Source organism: Sycon ciliatum, chromosome 7 (genome assembly GCF_964019385.1).
Source record: "Sycon ciliatum chromosome 7, ocSycCili1.1, whole genome shotgun sequence".
In the NCBI taxonomy this organism is placed as follows: Eukaryota; Metazoa; Porifera; class Calcarea; order Leucosolenida; family Sycettidae; genus Sycon; species Sycon ciliatum.
The window spans coordinates 24,529,707-24,546,801 of record NC_088649.1 but is presented as its reverse complement, the minus strand read 5'-3'; the positions used below and the strand labels follow the sequence as shown (position 1 = coordinate 24,546,801).

The 17,095-nt window shown below is 48.3% G+C and overlaps 2 protein-coding genes across 2 annotated transcripts in view; one reads left to right on the top strand and one right to left on the bottom strand.

The window, feature by feature from the left end:
- The window catches only part of LOC135821217 (uncharacterized), a 4,640-nt gene extending 998 nt beyond the window's left edge, over window positions 1–3,642 (top strand). The window contains exons 2-4 of the mRNA XM_065334283.1: window positions 551–673; window positions 1,133–1,750; window positions 2,078–3,642. Of these exons, the coding sequence (XP_065190355.1) occupies window positions 551–673; window positions 1,133–1,750; window positions 2,078–3,060 (1,724 nt within the window). The 3' untranslated portion in view covers window positions 3,061–3,642. The remainder of the gene's footprint in view (window positions 1–550; window positions 674–1,132; window positions 1,751–2,077) is intronic.
- A 5,958-nt stretch (window positions 3,643–9,600) lies between these two features.
- Window positions 9,601–11,058, bottom strand: LOC135821738 (uncharacterized). The gene has a single exon (XM_065334736.1). It carries the CDS (start codon window positions 11,056–11,058, stop codon window positions 9,601–9,603), a length of 1,458 nt encoding a protein of 485 aa, XP_065190808.1.
- Window positions 11,059–17,095: the final 6,037 nt, after the last annotated feature.

Genomic DNA, 17,095 nt, shown 5'->3' with positions numbered 1-17,095 from the left:
AAGTACTAGTAAACCATAAAAATTATTATTACCCCACTTGCCTTGACTCTCCGCAATGACATGACTAATTATTGAAGAATGTGACTGCACATAATTATTTATGACTGTAGTTGCTAGTTTTGATTGACACTTTGTGAGCAAGCCAGGGGTACTCCACGGACACCACATCGTGTCACTGCATGGCCTACCCCCCCCCCCCCCCCCGCGCCGCGCAGGGCTTGGACACCACAATCCTAACTTCGCTCACACTCTGAGTAAGAGAGTCCATAGCAATCTATGGATATGTTGAAATAATTTTTTACCTAAGTTCACATACATACACCCAACTCGTAAAATAATAATAATGAAAGACAATGGTACAGTGTACTTCATTAGTTCTTGCACAGGGAACGGCAAGGAAATAAGGCCAACTGTAATGTATGACTACTGCTTTTTTCTTTCCCAAACTCAGTACTTGCAAGCAACAGTAAAGCAACTGGTAAAATGTCATAATTATTATGTTTGCCTGCTTTGGTCTGGGTGCGTGCACGTCTGTTACTTTTTTGTTCAGACTTGGCCGACTCCTGCGAGAACGTCACGTGTGATGACTTGCCGGAGGACTGCGAAAATCCAATCCACTTCGCGAGCGACTGCTGTCCGATGTGTGCAGATCTTGAGAGCGACGAGGAAGAATGTAAGTTTTTTTGCCTATTTTCACATACCCAAATCGTAAAATTCAATAATAATGAAAGACAATGGTACTGAGACTAGTTTGCTAGCTCGTATTTGGGGAGACCAAACCCAGAGTATAGCAGGGTGTCTCTATTTGATTTTTTCACCAGTGTTTGCCATGTAGATTCACGTGGAAGCAGTACTGGAAGTTGTTTTTAGAACTGTTGCACTAGCGTTTGCTTTTAGTGCAAGCTGGCCAGCCTTCTCCCTGCATGATTTTGCATGTGGTGAAAACGCTGAATGTGTGCTTGTTTGGATTTGTTGTTTAAAAAAAACTTCTTAGTCTGGTCGGGAACTTTCAAACGGTATACCGGTATGCTAAGCAGTGCAACTGCGCAAACATTTACCGTCAAATCGTAGCAGTGCTGCAGAGCGATGAATGGATGATGGAATCTGTTTGATTTTCACGTGTTTGGTGCAGCTCCCTGTGACAGCGTAGAGTGCGTGGGAGATGAAGTGTGCGCCGTCAAAGACGACACGGCGGTGTGCTGTACTGAGCTGCCACGCCACCCTCTGGAGCTGATGGCGCTGAAGGAGAAGGTGAACAAGAAGACGCAGATGATGCAGAAGAAAAGACAACAGCAACGCCGGCCAGGGGCGTTCCGGCAGCAGCGACACCCCATACGTCGGGCACAGAACCTTGGCCGCTTCCAAGCCCTCAAACCCCTTGTTCAGTTGCTCCGCCTGATCCGAGGACCGGTCAGACCATTCCGCGGATTCTCGCGCGGCCGCCCTCAGCGCTCGCACCCACTCCGCCGTCATGGCCAGAAACAGCAGCGCCGCTGGTCTAGGGACACACACGGTGATGAGGAGCAGGGAGCACGCGACCAGAACGTCACTCTGAGCGATCGACGACCCGGCATGAACCGAGGCGAGCGACCGGAACGGCGGCCAGTTGGCCGACGACCATTTGGCCGACGAGACGGAGAGCGTGATCACGAGCGCCGCCAGCCTGGAGCGCGCCGCCCAGGGCAAGCGAGGAAGGCCAAGAAAGCACATCACCTCGGACGACTGCTGAAGCACCTGGGTCATGAACAAGGTAAGCATAGAAGTATTCCGTTGTGTAATGTGAGCCTGTGATGTCCGTGGAGTGTACGTATTATTGCCATGGCTCTTACGTTAGGAAGTTGAAATAGACTGTGAGGCCTTAGAACAGTGTCCAGGCTGATATGCTGTCATCTCTGTCTGAAGCGATGTTTACCAACCACGCATAGGTGCACACGCATGATTGGGAGCCAATGCACACATGGTCTTGCGCAATGGTAGTACGCATGTGGCCTTGAGTCTAAACGCACAATGCCTGGTGTCATGACACCTTACGCATTTCGTAATGTTATACTTTATGCTTGTTTGCTTTTTCCAACAGATGCCTGTACCGACTCAACCTGCCCGGCCGGACAGAAGTGCTTCATGGTTCATGGCAAGACGGCATGCTGCGGTGGCAAGCGAGGCCCACGACAACAGGCGATGCAACGAGGGCCAGGACAACGAGGACAGCGTCCCATGGGAATGAACCGAAGCCGGCCGGCAATGATGATGATGATGAACTCCAGCGATGCCGAGGCACAGAACGACACGTCCATCGACGATGACGAGGTGCAAGTGCTGGGATACTGTCGCCTGCCCAGCAGCCCAGTGTACGACTCCATGTTCAAGCAACGTGGCTGCCATTGTCAGGTCATCAGCCAGTGCAGCGTTGGCCTTGAGGACAAGGAAGTCGACGCCGAGATGGAAAACGATGACGACGAAGCCACAATGAGCGAGGGTGAAGAACAAGACGAGGAGGAGGAGGTCATGGACGAGGAAGAGCCCATCAAGGAGGAGGAAGAGAGCTCCGGTGACGGCTCTGGCTTGAAGGAAGGTACCCTGGACTCGGAGAACCGGTATGCTCCCGGGCAAATCGATGTCGATCCCATCGGTTACCGCGGCAACAGAGGCGGTGATCGACAAAGCGGTGACAATGACGAAGAATCTAGACCTCAGCGTCGTCAAGGCAACGATGATGAAGATCGCAGGGGGCCCCAGCGGCGAGGACCTATGCGCCAGCAGTCGCCATTCGCTAAGAGAATGCAGAGTCATGGTCGCTTCCAGATGCAACGCCGTGGACAGCAGTTCGCGCGCAACAGTAGAATGCCCCATCGCGCACTGGCAATAAAGAAGGTGCAGGCCAAGAAAAACCCATTCGCATTCCTGAAGAAGAAGGGTGCGGTACGCGTGATGCTGAAGAAGCAGTGCCTGTGCCCTGCTTTCACGGCCGACAAGGAGCAGCGTCAAGCCAAGCGTACGCAACGCCTGCGTAAGCGCGTCAAGAAGATGATGCACCATCACCAGTGCGCCATCAAGCAGTGAACCTAAACTCCACGAATGATTCCCACTGTGTTCCACAATGAACCTTGTAATTGCCTCCCTCATAAAATGAACATCAACTCCATGATTGCTTCTCAATGCGTGTGACCATGAACCTCTCATCCTTGCCCCTGTTATATTGAACATAAACTCCGTGAATGCTTCCCAATGTGTTCAACTATGCACCTCATCATTGCCCCTTCATTAAAGTTAGTACTCAGAATATTAGAGCATGCAGTTGGTCTCCTTCACCTGACTGGATCAGTGACAGAACATTGTCTGTAGTGATTTGGGGGGCAGCCGCAGCATCTTATGCCCTTTTTTAATCGAATCAACTGTTGAGACTGTTCTTACACCTGGGAAACCAGATTACCTCAAACACCCCTTTTATTTCTCTCGCCACAGCGTGAAAATCTGATCTTGGCTCCAGCAGTCCCAATCGGGTTTCTTGTACTTGTATGTGACAAATTACCGAAATAATGACGCTATCGATTCTCTCAAATATGTAGTGTACGGTTCTGTCATTGCAGTTCTGACCAAGTTTATTTTGAATAATGGGAATATTCTCATACCATGCGAAAGAAACACAGACTGTGGAAATTGTTGTCAGCGTGGACTAAACTGAGTTCGGTTGCTATCAGGAAACTTAACTCCCTCCTCCACTTTTCATAAAGTGTAATGAGACACGCTCATTCAAACCCCTTCACGTGTAAGACGGCTTTTGACGTGTCTCTTGAAAATCACACCAGAATGGCACTATATACTATTGTAGTTATTTATCTAAAATAGCCCCGCTAGCCTGGAAAGCCGGGTTTTGGCCGAATTTGGGCGCAAAACCCACTTTGGATTGGATTGGTTTATTTAATGTCGAATAACAAACAGGCAGTGTTGCCTTGTTACATGAGATCGACTACAGGCACACAAATATAAGGAAAAAGGGAAAGATTAGAAGAAAAAAATTAATAGAGTAGGATTTAAACTTGATAATTCTGGGATTGGTATCTGCTTCTCCATACATTTTGCCATGGCATGCATGTCTCTGTCCTAAGCTTGTAAAATCGGGCTGAAAGTCTAAACACACCGTTCTTGGACTTTTCTCATCTCAAATGGGGCACGGAATATTAATAATAATTGCACAGATTGCACAGTACAGTGTGTACTGCAGACTTCGATCGGGTTTTGCAAAATTTGGCCGGGTTTATTTAGCACGATATCTAGAAAACCATGTGGGAGACACAAAACATTTTAGGGTACCAGTTTCCAATGAATGGACCCCGTAAGTCACTAAGAGTCCAAATCACACCCATTGATAACTCCTTTCCATCACTGATTATGGCTCGCACTACACGGAAGTGATCCTACATGCAAAGCACGTCAACCACCAGCGTTGTGAGTGCGTTAATGGAGACATTCGCAAGGTTCGTCTTGCCAGCACAATTGGTCTCGGACAATGGCCCCCGGTTTGCTGGCAGAGAGATAGCAACGTTCCTCCAACGCCTAGGGATCCGTCACGTCAAGTCTACGTTCGGTCCAATGGCATGGTTCAGCGTTTTCATCGCTTACTGAAGGAGCCAACAACCGAGTGATTGGGATGGCACCAAACGAGGCGCTGTTCAGTAGGTTGCTTCGCACGAGGCTCCAGCGTCAATTACTCCAACGATTGTCAATCCGTCCCACCAGATCCAAGCCAAGGCAGACATGGCCACGCAGCATGATGCTCGCCGGGGAGTGCGAGCGCTTCCTTCAATAAAGCCGAGCACTAAAGTAATAGTGCAGGATGGTTACTGCAACCCAAGTCAAACTTGGAAAGTCGTCGTGCAGTACGGACGCCAGGTTGGAATCACGGATGGGTGCAGAATACTCTTGGGGAATCTTGTTCACTTACGTGAAGTGGTCCGGCCGGGATGCCAAGTGCAGCCAGAGGCTCCACTGCAGGAGCGGCATCTGCGGCAGCCGAGCATTCCTCACCCAGATCGGCCACCTGCAAGCATGCCACAGACGAGACGACAGGAGGAGCCTAAGTCAACTGGACACCCTGCGCAGCCCGGTCCAGTTCGTTCAGAAGCAGGTCAGGCCGGAGTTGCCACATTCACCAGATCTACTGCGTGCGTCTCCCATACACCTTTGATCTCAGAAGGGAGAAGCTCCTGATGTGAGTTGCTATGTTTCTTGTAGCACTCAGGGCAGCGGTCGGCGTGCAATGTAGCATCTTTTGTGACACCAGGGCACCAAACCCGACGTCGGAGAGATTCCAGAACTGCAGCTCGACCTGGGTGCTGCCGGCACCTCATGCGCCAACGCCATTTTTATTTTTTTTATAATAGCAATAAAGAGAACAAATTCCGCAGTCATCGCCACACTACAACGAAGTCATGAAAGTTTACCAGAATTAATTTTCTTGTCACATTCATCAGTGGAAAGTCGCGACTGAAAAGTAACCATGCTGAACAATGATTAAAATATACATTCAATGATGTCATGAAGTTGATTGTTCCAACTAGGAACACACGCTTCTTGCCGAACTTGACACTTGACTGACTCACGACTGCCATCCGGAGCACACGAGGAGCACGTCGCACCTTCCACTCGGCAAACCTGCAAGAAAGCACCACTCCCTGCTCAATACACAGTGTTTCAGGGAATTCACCCCTCATCAGTTGAGCTTGAGTAGGCTGAGGAAGATTGTGCCTGAAAAGCACCACTTATATACTGCTCTCCAGGCCAAACCATCACCAGGGATACAAACTTACAGAGACGCTTTGTTTCCAGCGCGACAAACACCTCGTGAAGCTCCAGGTAGCAGCGTGAGTCAGAGTCGCTCATGGAGTTGTGCTAAACAGACGTTGAGAGCCAGTATAGCTTTTCGCAACGCTGTCACCTCCAACAACTAGTCGCACGTCCGCGTGAGGGACAACAATACGAACTTAGAAGTTGCGACTTCGGCGGTAATAGTCATGAAGTTGATTGTTCCAACTAGGAACACACGCTTCTTGCCGAACTTGACACTTGACTGACTCACGACTGCCATCCGGAGCACACGAGGAGCACGTCGCACCTTCCACTCGGCAAACCTGCAAGAAAGCACCACTCCCTGCTCAATACACAGTGTTTCGGGGAATTCACCCCTCATCAGTTGAGCTTGAGTAGGCTGAGGAAGATTGTGCCTGAAAAGCACCACTTATATACTGCTCTCCAGGCCAAACCATCACCAGGGATACAAACTTACAGAGACGCTTTGTTTCCAGCGCGACAAACACCTCGTGAAGCTCCAGGTAGCAGCGTGAGTCAGAGTCGCTCATGGAGTTGTGCTAAACAGACGTTGAGAGCCAGTATAGAGGTTATGCGAAAGGATCACGTGCAGGCGGCGTGTAGGCGGCCAAAGCGGCCGCGCTCCGCAGGGGTGGCAAAAGAGATGAAAAGTTCAAAAGAAGTACATGTGCCTGGAATAATTTCACGAAGGAAATTTCCTGTATCGCTGTTACGTTCCTCTTCTGTTCTTTACAAAGGACTATTGTACGAACGCTGAATCAGTGGCCATGACTTCTCCCAAGTTTTCAAAAGTGTATGACGAGTTAGATGACTCCAGCAAATGCCGGTACCGTGAAAAGCTCGAGCGCGTTTCACCAGACTCGAGTGATCCTTACCTGCCCAGAAGTATTTTTTTAGAGGAAGATAAATTTCCACTTGTGGACTATCCCGATATTTACAATTTCTTGGTCAACGCGCCCAGCCCCTACACCAAGGAGCAGCTCAAGGCCTACAAGAGCTTGGAAGGCTACAAATACCTTGTCAGTGGCTGGGTCGGCGATGTTCGTGCGTTTCCAGCGTCCGAATCTGACACATGTGACAGCAAGTTTGTCATCGCCAAAGTCCGCCATTCCCAGTCAGTTTCCGGCACCCATCTGCAACCCTGGATTGCTGCGCAAAACGACGGTAGCGTGATTTGTGCACACTGCACCTGCATGGCTGGTCTTGGTGAGTCTTGTTCTCACGTTGCTGCACTGTTGTTCAGCCTGTATTCTAGAACGCAGCTGATTCAGAACACAGGAAGCACTTCATTGCCGTGCCAATGGTCAACTCCTTCAATGAAGGAGGTGGAGTATGCCAGGATTCGTGACATAAACTTCACTGCACCCGACACTAAACAGCATGGGAGCAAGCGCCGTAGGTCGGAGGAGAAGGTCCCTGCTGATATTAAGCAACCCTCCAGTGCTGAGCTGGGTGAAATATATGGAAATTTATGTCAAGCCGGTAAACCGTCATTGCTCTCCCTTGTTCCCGAGTTCTGCGATAGGTACGTACCTTCCAAGCCGGAGGGATATCCACCCATTTTGGATTTATTGTACGAACCAGACATGCTGGATGCTAGTTTTGGGGACCTGCTCGTTCGTTGCGAGGCAGTATTTCCAGCGGTCTGTGTTTCAGAGGAGGAAGCACGCGCTGTGGAACAGGCTACGCGGAACCAGGCAGATTCCAAGGCCTGGTTTGAATTTCGCGCCGGCCGGATCACAGCTTCAAAGTTGAAGTCTGCTGTTCGTACGGATATTAGCCAGCCCTCTGCGTCCTTAGTCCGCTCTGTGTGTTACCCTGAGGCACACAAGTTTCGTAGCAAAGCCACACAATGGGGATGTGATCACGAGCAGAAGGCAATTGACAACTATAGTGAACATGCCAGTGCAACACATCAGAAGGTTGAAGTACTGCCCAGTGGCTTTGTAATTCATCCGGACTATCCATATCTTGGCGCTACTCCCGACTCCCTTGTGCAGTGCTCCTGCTGTGGCAACGGCGTGGTGGAAGTGAAGTGCCCGTACGGGTGCCGAGACAGTAGCCTGCATGATGCTGCCGATTCAGGGAAGTTCTGTCTAGTAAAGTCCGGCGGAGCACTCCATCTTAAGCAAGACCACATGTACTACTACCAAGTACAGCTACAGATGCTGGTGTGTAAGGTGCAGTACTGTGACTTTGTTGTGTGGAATGAAGGTCAGCTGTTTGTGGAGCGTATCTGTGCAGACACAGATTTCATCCGTGAAGCGGTAGCAGGTGCCAAGAAATTCTTCCAGTGTGCTGTTCTCCCAGAGCTTGTTGGGAAATGGTTCACTAAGACGTTCTCCACTCTTCCTGCCGATGCGTCTTCAGCGGCTACATCAGCCTCGGAACCACTTGGTGCTGCCAGTACAACATCTACTGCGGATCAAGAACGCCCTCCGGAGTTTTGCTACTGCAAGTCTGTGAAGGCTGGCGAGGTACTGCGATGTTCCAACAACGATTGCAGTATTCGTTTGTTCCACATGGCTTGTTTGCAGCTGAAGAGTAAGCCAAAGCGCAAGAACTGGACCTGCCCGGAGTGTCGCAAGATTAAATCTGCCACTAAATAATGATATGCATGTACAATTACAGTGGTAGCGACTTCGGCGACAAGTTTATAGGAATGTTGGTCGCTAAGTACAACGTTCGTCAGCCTACTCAAGCTCAACTGCATGAGGGGTGAATTCCCCGAAACACTGTGTATTGAGCAGGGAGTGGTGCTTTCTTGCAGGTTTGCCGGAAGGAGGGCTCGAGGGACTTCTTCTCTGCTCTAGATGGCAGTTGTGAGTCAGTCAAGTGTCTGGATGGAAGTCGTGAGTTTGTCAAGTTTCTGAATGGCAGTCGTGAGTCAGTCAAATGTCCAGTCAAGGCGGCAGAAAAGCTCGACCTCTAGTATGGGGTGCAACCAACTTTCCATGTACATAGTCATTTTTGTCGTAGCATTTGTAAATCCAAGTCTCAAGCATTTGAGAAGTGATCCTGCTATTCTGGTATTTCTAGAGTTGCATTTTCAACTTGTTCTGCTGTGCCTTCCACGGTACTTGCTGTTGCACTTGCCACGTGTGTGCATACAATCGGTGGCTGGGCTTTCACAACGATTTCCGTTACCTTTCTTGTATTTCTTTGCTTGCATGTATCTCTGAAGGACCATAATGCTGATTCGTATTTGTGGGTCCCAGGACATGCGTGAAGACCACTCACTGCTTATGCATGTGAACAGAGGAACTCCATCATTACACATCAAACACTTCGCTCTTTACGTCTCTTCCGGGTGATGTTGGCATAAGTTGAGTTGTTCTTTGGTGCTGGGCATACTACATAAAATTATTCTGATGGTACATCGCGCACTACCCAGCACCCTAAGTTGGGTTTCAGGGCTATTCATAATTATTATATTGTGTTGTCCCTATTTGGACCAGGAGTCATTATATTGATGCAACAAGAAACGGAGGCATGTCGTGAGTGATGATAGAAGCCAGTATTATTACTATTATTATAAGTCTGTTGGCGTTGCCATGACCAAGCAAGCTTGGCTAGCCAGACAAAAGAAACTAGAAACAAGCGAGGTCAATGAGGTGAACACATGCGCATGCAACTGCAGAATAGGTAAAACAGAAATATAATTGCCGGTATATCCAGACAGTCCAAAAAGCACAAAGGGTTAATAATAAATTTGAATAATAATATAATAATAATATAGCAATCATTACAGCTGACAAAGCGGCATGATGTAATTTACTCGAAAGGTACGACGGACTCACAACAGTTGCACAGAGCACAGCAGACGGTGACAACCTTGTCAATGAATGCACATGATGTAGCTTTATCGTCATGCATGAGGAAAGCAATGGGCAAAGTGCCAGAGAGGATCGTGTATTTCTGGCGAAGCATTCCAATCACTCGCTCCACATGGATACGGACGCGTGACACTTGTCGAGCACTGTCCAATTTCAGCCTGGAGAGTTGCTTCTTCCCCTTCGTAAATGGGGGCATCACCAACTCTGCGCAGAACATGCCAACGCTGTCTTCAACAGTGAAACCACGGTCAGCCAGCACCTGGTCACCCGGATTTAGGTGACTAAGCAGACCGCAGTGCTCTGTGATGAACTTGTCTGAGGCTCTCCCGCCCCATGCATGCGAAATAAATGTAATGACACCTTGTGGCGCTACGCCAATCAAAAACTTTGCAGTGTTATGGCTTTTATAGTGAGAGTACGTTTGAGCTCTTGCCATCAGATCAGAAGGTCGTTCACAAAAAACTTCAAAGCAGTCAATAATGACAGCACAGCCCGGGAAATGCTTACGAAATTCAAGTGGCAGAGTTTTGCGTAGTTCGTCCCTTTCCGGCCATTTGACAAGTGGTCCCAGCATCACATGCATCACCCGGATCCAGCGCTGGAAAATCCGGCACACGGTCGACTGGTGAATGCCGAATCTGTACGCCAAGTCTTGGTCCCGACAATTCAGCCGAAGCTTCATGAGAACAATCAAGAACTGCTGGAAGAGAGAGAGCGTGTGGCGGTGGTGCTGTGGAACTCTCTTCCTCACGTGTTCAAATATGCCCATCATGGTCCCAAAAGACTGCAAACCAGTGTAGAAGAGCACCTTCGCGTTGTCTTTCTCAAACGACTCGATTGACAAGGTGTCACCTTGTCCTGGAGCGTGTGGCATCCGTTTGCTTTCCAGGACCAAACAGTTGTTTGTCTCCTCCAGCCGCGTCAAGTGCTCCATATCCATGTCAGTCTGCGATGAGACACTGGAGACTGCTACAGGATCAGACTCTACCTCTGCACCATAGGCACCAGGCAAATCTGCCATTGCCTCTGTGAAGTCATTCCCGGAGGCGTCCACTTTCACTGGTGTCTGCGTCTTGCTCTCCTCGAACGTCAGCTTCCGCTTCGCTCGGCGTTCATATGCCACCAAATCCCTCTCCGCTTTACGCTTTACAGGAGTCCTGACATGTTCAAAAAGTTTCGGAACGTAAGCGGGAGATAGTGGATCGTTGCTCTTCTCTGCGCCTACGAAATGGTCTGAACAGATCCTGCTACTGTCAGTTGGCTTCCAATTCTCTCGTCTCATAGCCGCAACCCATAGTTTGCGCCGCTCGTCCGCTACAGGAAACTTGTAAAACTTCACAGCCGTTCCAGGATCGGCACGATTGCTACATCCGACGGCTGCACAACTCTTCGGCATGTTGAAGGCTAAAAACTTCAGCAAGCGAGACACCAGCGGAAATAAAGTGAGGAACGATATGTCGACAACCAACAACAAATTTTACTTTTCCTCTCAAAGACTAGTAAAAAATAGTTCAAGCAGAAACGACTTCATTTTGCCACCCCTGCCACTCGCAGCCGCCTTGGCGCTCCTCGTGACGTCATTCGCATAACCTCTATAGCTATTCGCAACGCTGTCACCTCCAACAACTAGTCGCACGTCCGCGTGAGGGACAACAATACGAACTTAGAAGTTGCGACTTCGGCGGTAATAGTCATGAAGTTGATTGTTCCAACTAGGAACACACGCTTCTTGCCGAACTTGACACTTGACTGACTCACGACTGCCATCCGGAGCACACGAGGAAGATGAATTCCCCGAAACACTGTGTATTGAGCAGGGAGTGGTGCTTTCTTGCAGGTTTGCCGAGTGGAAGGTGCGACGTGCACCTCGTGTGCTCCGGATGGCAGTCGTGAGTCAGTCAAGTGTCAAGTTCGGCAAGAAACGTGTGTTCCTAGTTGGAACAATCAACTTCATGACTATTACCGCCGAAGTCGCAACTTCTAAGTTCGTATTGTTGTCCCTCACGCGGACGTGCGACTAGTTGTTGGAGGTGACAGCGTTGCGAATAGCTATACTGGCTCTCAACGTCTGTTTAGCACAACTCCATGAGCGACTCTGACTCACGCTGCTACCTGGAGCTTCACGAGGTGTTTGTCGCGCTGGAAACAAAGCGTCTCTGTAAGTTTGTATCCCTGGTGATGGTTTGGCCTGGAGAGCAGTATATAATTGGTGCTTTTCAGGCACAATCTTCCTCAGCCTACTCAAGCTCAACTGATGAGGGGTGAATTCCCCGAAACACTGTGTATTGAGCAGGGAGTGGTGCTTTCTTGCAGGTTTGCCGAGTGGAAGGTGCGACGTGCTCCTCTTGTGCTCCGGATGGCAGTCGTGAGCCAGTCAAGTGTCAAGTTCGGCAAGAAGCGTGTGTTCCTAGTTGGAACAATCAACTTCATGACTATTACCGCCGAAGTCGCAACTTCTAAGTTCGTATTGTTGTCCCTCACGCGGACGTGCGACTAGTTGTTGGAGGTGACAGCGTTGCGAATAGCTATACTGGCTCTCAACGTCTGTTTAGCACAACTCCATGAGCGACTCTGACTCACGCTGCTACCTGGAGCTTCACGAGGTGTTTGTCGCGCTGGAAACAAAGCGTCTCTGTAAGTTTGTATTCCTGGTGATGGTTTGGCCTGGAGAGCAGTATATAAGTGGTGCTTTTCAGGCACAATCTTCCTCAGCCTACTCAAGCTCAACTGATGAGGGGTGAATTCCCCGAAACACTGTGTATTGAGCAGGGAGTGGTGCTTTCTTGCAGGTTTGCCGAGTGGAAGGTGCGACGTGCTCCTCGTGTGCTCCGGATGGCAGTCGTGAGTCAGTCAAGTGTCAACTTCGGCAAGAAGCGTGTGTTCCTAGTTGGAACAATCAACTTCATGACTATTACCGCCGAAGTCGCAACTTCTAAGTTCATTCAATGATGTGTTACGAGAACAAAATACAGGGATATGCCAAATACGGCAGCAATAAAGTCCGTCGTCAATGGCACCCCGCACTCTATCAGCCTAGCTCGGCAGGGGTCTGTGGCAGTTTTTCGTTGTCAGCTCAGTTCGCATCTCACGTTCGACTGCGAACATGCTCTCGTAGCTGGAAACAGCCTGTCCAAAAACGGCAGCATGAAAATTGTCCACACACTAGTCTCCAACTCAAGTTCTTGTGGTCGTGAGTGGAGATGGAATTTTACTTCAGAAGTACGATAGTTTTGAAGAAAGCGAAAGAGCATGCACCTGTATGTATCTATCTGCTCTGAACCAAAATAAATACTAAGTAAGTAGCAATCACCGGGGTCAGTTTTCCATGTTCGTTCTACATGTACTATTAAAAATTAGTTGACGAGTTGCCGAACTTCTCTGATACTTTTTGAATAAGCGAAAGACCATGGTCCTGCTCTGAAGCAAGGATCATCCCATTCATGAGAAGCGGACGGAGCTGAAACTCACAAGCTGAAGACCACCATCACCCATTTGCGTTTCTTGCTTTTATATACAGCTTCGAGCAGCATTTGATTTCCTACATCGCGGTCGCTAGTTACGGGTCAAAAATCGTCTTTGGGACAAGAAAAGGCGGTCGCTGGTCGCGTTCAGCAGGTAGTCGCTAGTCACAGTGCATTTTGAATGTGAGACTGTCCGTGCCTGGCGAAGTGGTCGGTAGTACCAGGCTGGTCGCTAGTCACGTGGTCTTTAGTTACAGGTTTTACTGTATCAGAAACGCGAAAGACAAACCTGAAACACGATCAAAGAGGTCTGGCACGGCAGGACCTTTCGCCTTCATCAAGGCATCGTGCGTAGATCTACGGCCGCGGGCGCAGACCTCGGCCCTATGTGCCTTGGCCTGCACCCTTGGCCGTACACACTCGGCCTTGATTCAGCCGAAAGTCCTGCCAGACCTCTATCAGGCTCTATGATTGTCTACTACGACCTCTGGATTTGAGCAGCCATGACTGCGCAGGCTATGGATGGGGACAACCTTTGGGTCATCCCAATAAAGTTATTCTTTGCATGTAGGGGTGAAAGTTGGCACTGAGATCCCGAGTTCGAGTACTCTGATTTTCTCCGATCGAATATTCGAGTATTCGAGTATTCTTCATCACCTAAAAATTGCACACCAAGGGCCTTAAAATCACATGATACAACCCTGATCGAAGCGAGTAGCAGTCATTTTTCTCGGGTATATTGGTTGGTGGGTCATTTGGGCTCTCTCTACTCGTGAACAAATGTTCACCACACAGTCTGCACATCAATATCTGCCGACTGCTGCTCTGAAACTGCAGATATCGTGGTGAATGCATGTACCATGTATGAACGAGTACTCTGATTTATTCCGAGTACGATTATTTTTGAAAAAACCGAGCGAGTACTCGAGTATTCGGTATAATTGTTTCAGCCCTATTTGCATGTTATAGTTTTCTTGAGCTCCGGTTTTCCCCTTCATTATAACTCAAGCGCAGTTTTGCGTGTATTGGCTTGTGATTTCCTTTCTTCTGTTTGCTTGGCATTTTATCGCTCCACAGGTACCCTCGGTCTCAGGTGCTCTCACATTTGTGCAATTGTTGATTTTGCTCCTGAATTGTCCTCCCTGTTGCTTTGCTACCATCCTCCTCGTTCCTCCACCTTTTGTCTTAATTGGCCTCATTATGGCATTCGCTTCCATGTAATTGGGCTTGTAGCCCGTGTGTACTTGCGAATTCAAAAAATATATACATACATACATACTCAACATACATACATACATTATTATTACCGTATATTGCTCTAATAATTAAAAAAAATTGAGATATAGTTGATGTTCGGTCATGATGGAAGTAGAGGTGGAGCTACGGGAGAGATGAGCTGATTAATCGCAGGGTGTCAGTTGACATCGGTTGGACAAGTATGACGATTGCGATTGCGACAGTTGAACGGTGATGATAATTTTCAAAGGTAACTCAAACTAATTTGGCAATGAAAAATCTTTTTACAAAAGAAGTCAACTAATGAATAGAAGAAGTCATGTTTTCTATTTTCCATGTTGATCTGTAGCATATATGGACACCTTGGTAGTCATCGGCGGATAATGCCGGCATAATTTTGAGCATAATCACGGCTTTCTGAAAAATAGCATTGCCGAGCATAATTTAGTTGATCCTTCAGCATAAGTGCTGCATAAAACCGCTAGGGCCTCAAAGGTCAAAAGTTCACCGTCCAGAGTCCGTTGTTTGTTACAAAGGCAAGGGAATCCTCCTATAAAATTTAATAGATCTACACCCGGGACTCGGCAGGGAGTCGTACCATACCACGACCACGATATATCTGGCACGGCTCCGTGAAAGGGCCTGATCTACACTGTAAATGTAACAGATGTCTAATGTTTAGGGCGTCAAAGGTCAAAAGTTCCCCGTCCAGAGTTCTATTATTTCTGTACATAATTATGCTTGTATGGATGCTGCAGTGCCTACATGTATTTGTATTTTTCTATATTTAACTTTAAAGATTTCCCAAAGGCTTTGGGCCTGGCCTGTCGAGGGGATCTCCTGCAAGAAGAATGAAATGAAAACTTTATGTAGAGGGAGCAGTTAATCGAGGATAGGCTGAAATAGATCGAAGCATACAAAATCTGGTGATTAAGGACTGAGTTGGGATACCGTCAGTGTAATGAATATATCGGCGAAAATGCTGCAGTGTAATGAATATATCGGCGAAAATGCTGATAGAGAGAATGCTTGAATCCTGGGAGGCTGGTTATAGAGGTAAGAGAAGGCGGTAGGCAATTCCATAGCATTGCAGCTTTGTTGGAAAAGAGGAAAGAAAAACGCCTACCGTGATAAACTGATAATTGATGTTAAGTTTGTTTGGTCTTCTTGGACTTGAAGACAGTGAAAGGTGAAAATGTTGGAGGTGTTCTGGAGATATGTATAAGTTTAAATAGAGTAACAAGAGCTGATACTTGTCTGCGAAAGTGCAAGGACTCTAAGTCACAAAGGGCGTTTAACTGGCATTTCGTTTCGCATCTATCTACATTGACTTTTTTACGTAGCAAATACTTCCTAGCTACTCTGGCTTGTAAAATATTTAATTAAACGCTCCAGCTCAGCTTTGGTGATGGCATAGGACCAGGCCGAGGTGGCGTGTTCCAGGGCGGGTCGGACAAAACCTTTATATAGAAGTAGCTGTATCCTGGTTCCTTATCCATAGCTGAGACTAGATCTTCCAAGCAGGTTTCTCCGGAAGTCCACATTTGATCCCGACTCCCGAGTACACATTCTATACATTTTAATGGCATTATAAACATGAAAGAGCACAGTGTCCAGAAGCATAATTTGAGCATAATTTAGTGATTTTTAGAGCATATTGCCAGCATACTGAAAAGCATAATCCGTGGGATTTTCGAGCAGTATCCGCCGACGTCTACACCTTGGTATGGGGATACTCATGTATTTTGTTGTATTTGTGGCCACTTGCAAGTACGGAAAAGGCACAATTTTCCGAACTTTGAGGTTCCATAACTAAGTACATAAAAGGGGATACATAGCAGACTCAGCGGAGGACGTTCAGGTTGGTTGTAACCCTGAGTTTCATGCCGCTAGGCAATCATCAGACAACTGATACTCGGGTCTACCCAACAGTATGCTTATAAACACATACGGCCACAAGCATAAACAAATTTAGCGCTAAATCTGGTGTGAGGTATGGGGAGAAAGCTGGCGTGGGCCAAGGCGCGACAGTGGAAGTGCCAGGAGGGTGGCGGGCAACAGGCAGGTGTGAGCATGAAAGCGCGGAAAGAGGCGATGGGGAGGCACTCAACAGGCGGTCTTCCCGCCGCTAGGGTCCGGCGGATTCTGCCGGCAGAAAAATTGGCAGAATTCGGTACTTTTTCTGGTAAGTTTCATGCATGTTTGGTATGTGGATAAAAAATGGAGTAGAATTCGAGGAATTGCCCGCCATAAGGTTTGTATGGTTCTGCCAATTTCACTGCTTTTCGAGCAGAGTCTTCCACCTTTTAGAGCAGAATCCGCCGGTTCCTACCCGCCGCGGGCATAATCAGGCCAGCAGGACCGTTTACGTCGTTTCCGAAATTTCAGGACCGTTTGACGTCATTCCGGGAATAATTCGACCTTTCGATCTTGCAGCTTCCTGATGTTGCTTCACGCTGTGAGAAATCAAATCAAGCACGCTCTGTCTGTCATGATGGCTGATTCAGGTTTTTAGCGTACCGTTTCCATGGCCGTGGCCAATGAGCGGCTTTCACGTGGTATCCTTGATTGAGCGATAAAGGCCTAGGCCAAATCGATGGACAATAAAGCTCGTTCGCGTGACCTCTTCCAGCCAATCGCAGCTGTGCCAGGTTCGTACGTTGGCTACAGAGGTTATGCGATACCGTCAAATCCACCATATATAGGAGCCAGTTGGGGTGGCAGAATGCCCAAAGC